Source organism: Octodon degus, unplaced genomic scaffold (assembly GCF_000260255.1).
Source record: "Octodon degus isolate 3935 unplaced genomic scaffold, OctDeg1.0 scaffold00010, whole genome shotgun sequence".
Taxonomy (NCBI): domain Eukaryota; kingdom Metazoa; phylum Chordata; class Mammalia; order Rodentia; family Octodontidae; genus Octodon; species Octodon degus.
The window spans coordinates 2,055,941-2,057,036 of NW_004524586.1; the positions used below are offsets into that span (position 1 = coordinate 2,055,941).

The following is a 1,096-nucleotide window of genomic DNA, read 5'->3' on the forward strand; positions in this document are numbered from 1 at the left end:
TAAAAAATGTTTTGTTAAAAAGTGTGCGAAGGGTGCTGAAGATGGTTATGTAAGATGTGCCTCGTAAACCCTTACATTGCGTTCCGTCACTACGTAGTTCGAGAGAAATGAAAATAGGCATATTATAAATTCTGAGAATCTCGGTGAGTGGAGCGGGGGCAAAAGGAAATCGTTGTGAAGGATTATAAACAAGAACTATTGGGGCAGGGGAGACAGCTCGGCGGCCCCCGCGCCTGCCCGGCGAGCGCAGGAGCCGGGCTGATCAGGCACCGCACACCGTGGGGCTCGGCGCAGACGGAGGCGCCCTGGGCGTCCCGGCGGCGTGGCCGGCTCCCGCGCCTCTCGGTCTGCACTCTGCCGGCTCCCGCGGCCCTCGGTCTGCACTCTGCCGGCTCCCGCGGCCCTCGGTCTGCACTCTGCCGGCCCGCCTCGTCGCGACTCCCTCCCCTCCCGAGGCCGCAGGAGTGCTCCGGGTCGTCTCTGGAGGGCTTTCCGTTCAAGACTGAACCACTGTCGCGAGCGGCGCGCCAGCTGGGCGGGATGCCCGCGGGGCACTTCCCCGGCGCGGCGGCGCGTCCTAGGGCTCGCCGGCCGGGGCTGTCGGCCACGGGGCCATCTCGGACCCTGCGGGCGAGGACGCGGGCGTTCCCACTCGCCGGACGCCTGATGCGCCCGCGGGACCCCGGAAGGCGTCGGCAGCGCCGGGCTCCGCCACCGAGCACCGCTCGCCGCCCGGGCTCCAGACCAAAGCCCTCGCTCCACCAAGTCTCGCGTAAGTGCGGCCGGGCGGGCGGGCGGGCGGGCGGGCGGGGAGCTCGAAATACCGCGAGACCACAGGGTTTCCCGCGAAGGAGAAGCGCGCGTTTTTCCCCAGCCCGGGTTTGGGCAGAGCGCTAGTCAGCCGGTTCCTGCGTGGGGTGCTATCACGCGGCCTTGCAGGTTCCGAAAAGCGCGCACAGCCGGTTCCCGGTGAGCGTGCAGCCATGCCCGCGGAGCGGCCGGCGAGCAGCGGCGGTGAGTGGCAGCGGTCTTCCTCGGGGCGGGCGTGAGGGCTGCGGCGCGCGGCGAGGAGCCGACCCCGGCCGGTGCGCTGTGG

At 69.2% G+C, this 1,096-nt stretch overlaps 1 protein-coding gene across 1 annotated transcript in view; it reads left to right on the top strand.

Moving 5' to 3' along the window:
• Positions 1–878: 878 nt before the first annotated feature.
• The window catches only part of Hells (helicase, lymphoid specific), a 42,310-nt gene continuing 42,092 nt past the window's right edge, over positions 879–1,096 (top strand). The window contains exon 1 of the mRNA XM_004625489.2: positions 879–1,014. Within this exon, the coding sequence (XP_004625546.1) occupies positions 984–1,014 (31 nt within the window). The 5' untranslated portion in view covers positions 879–983. The remainder of the gene's footprint in view (positions 1,015–1,096) is intronic.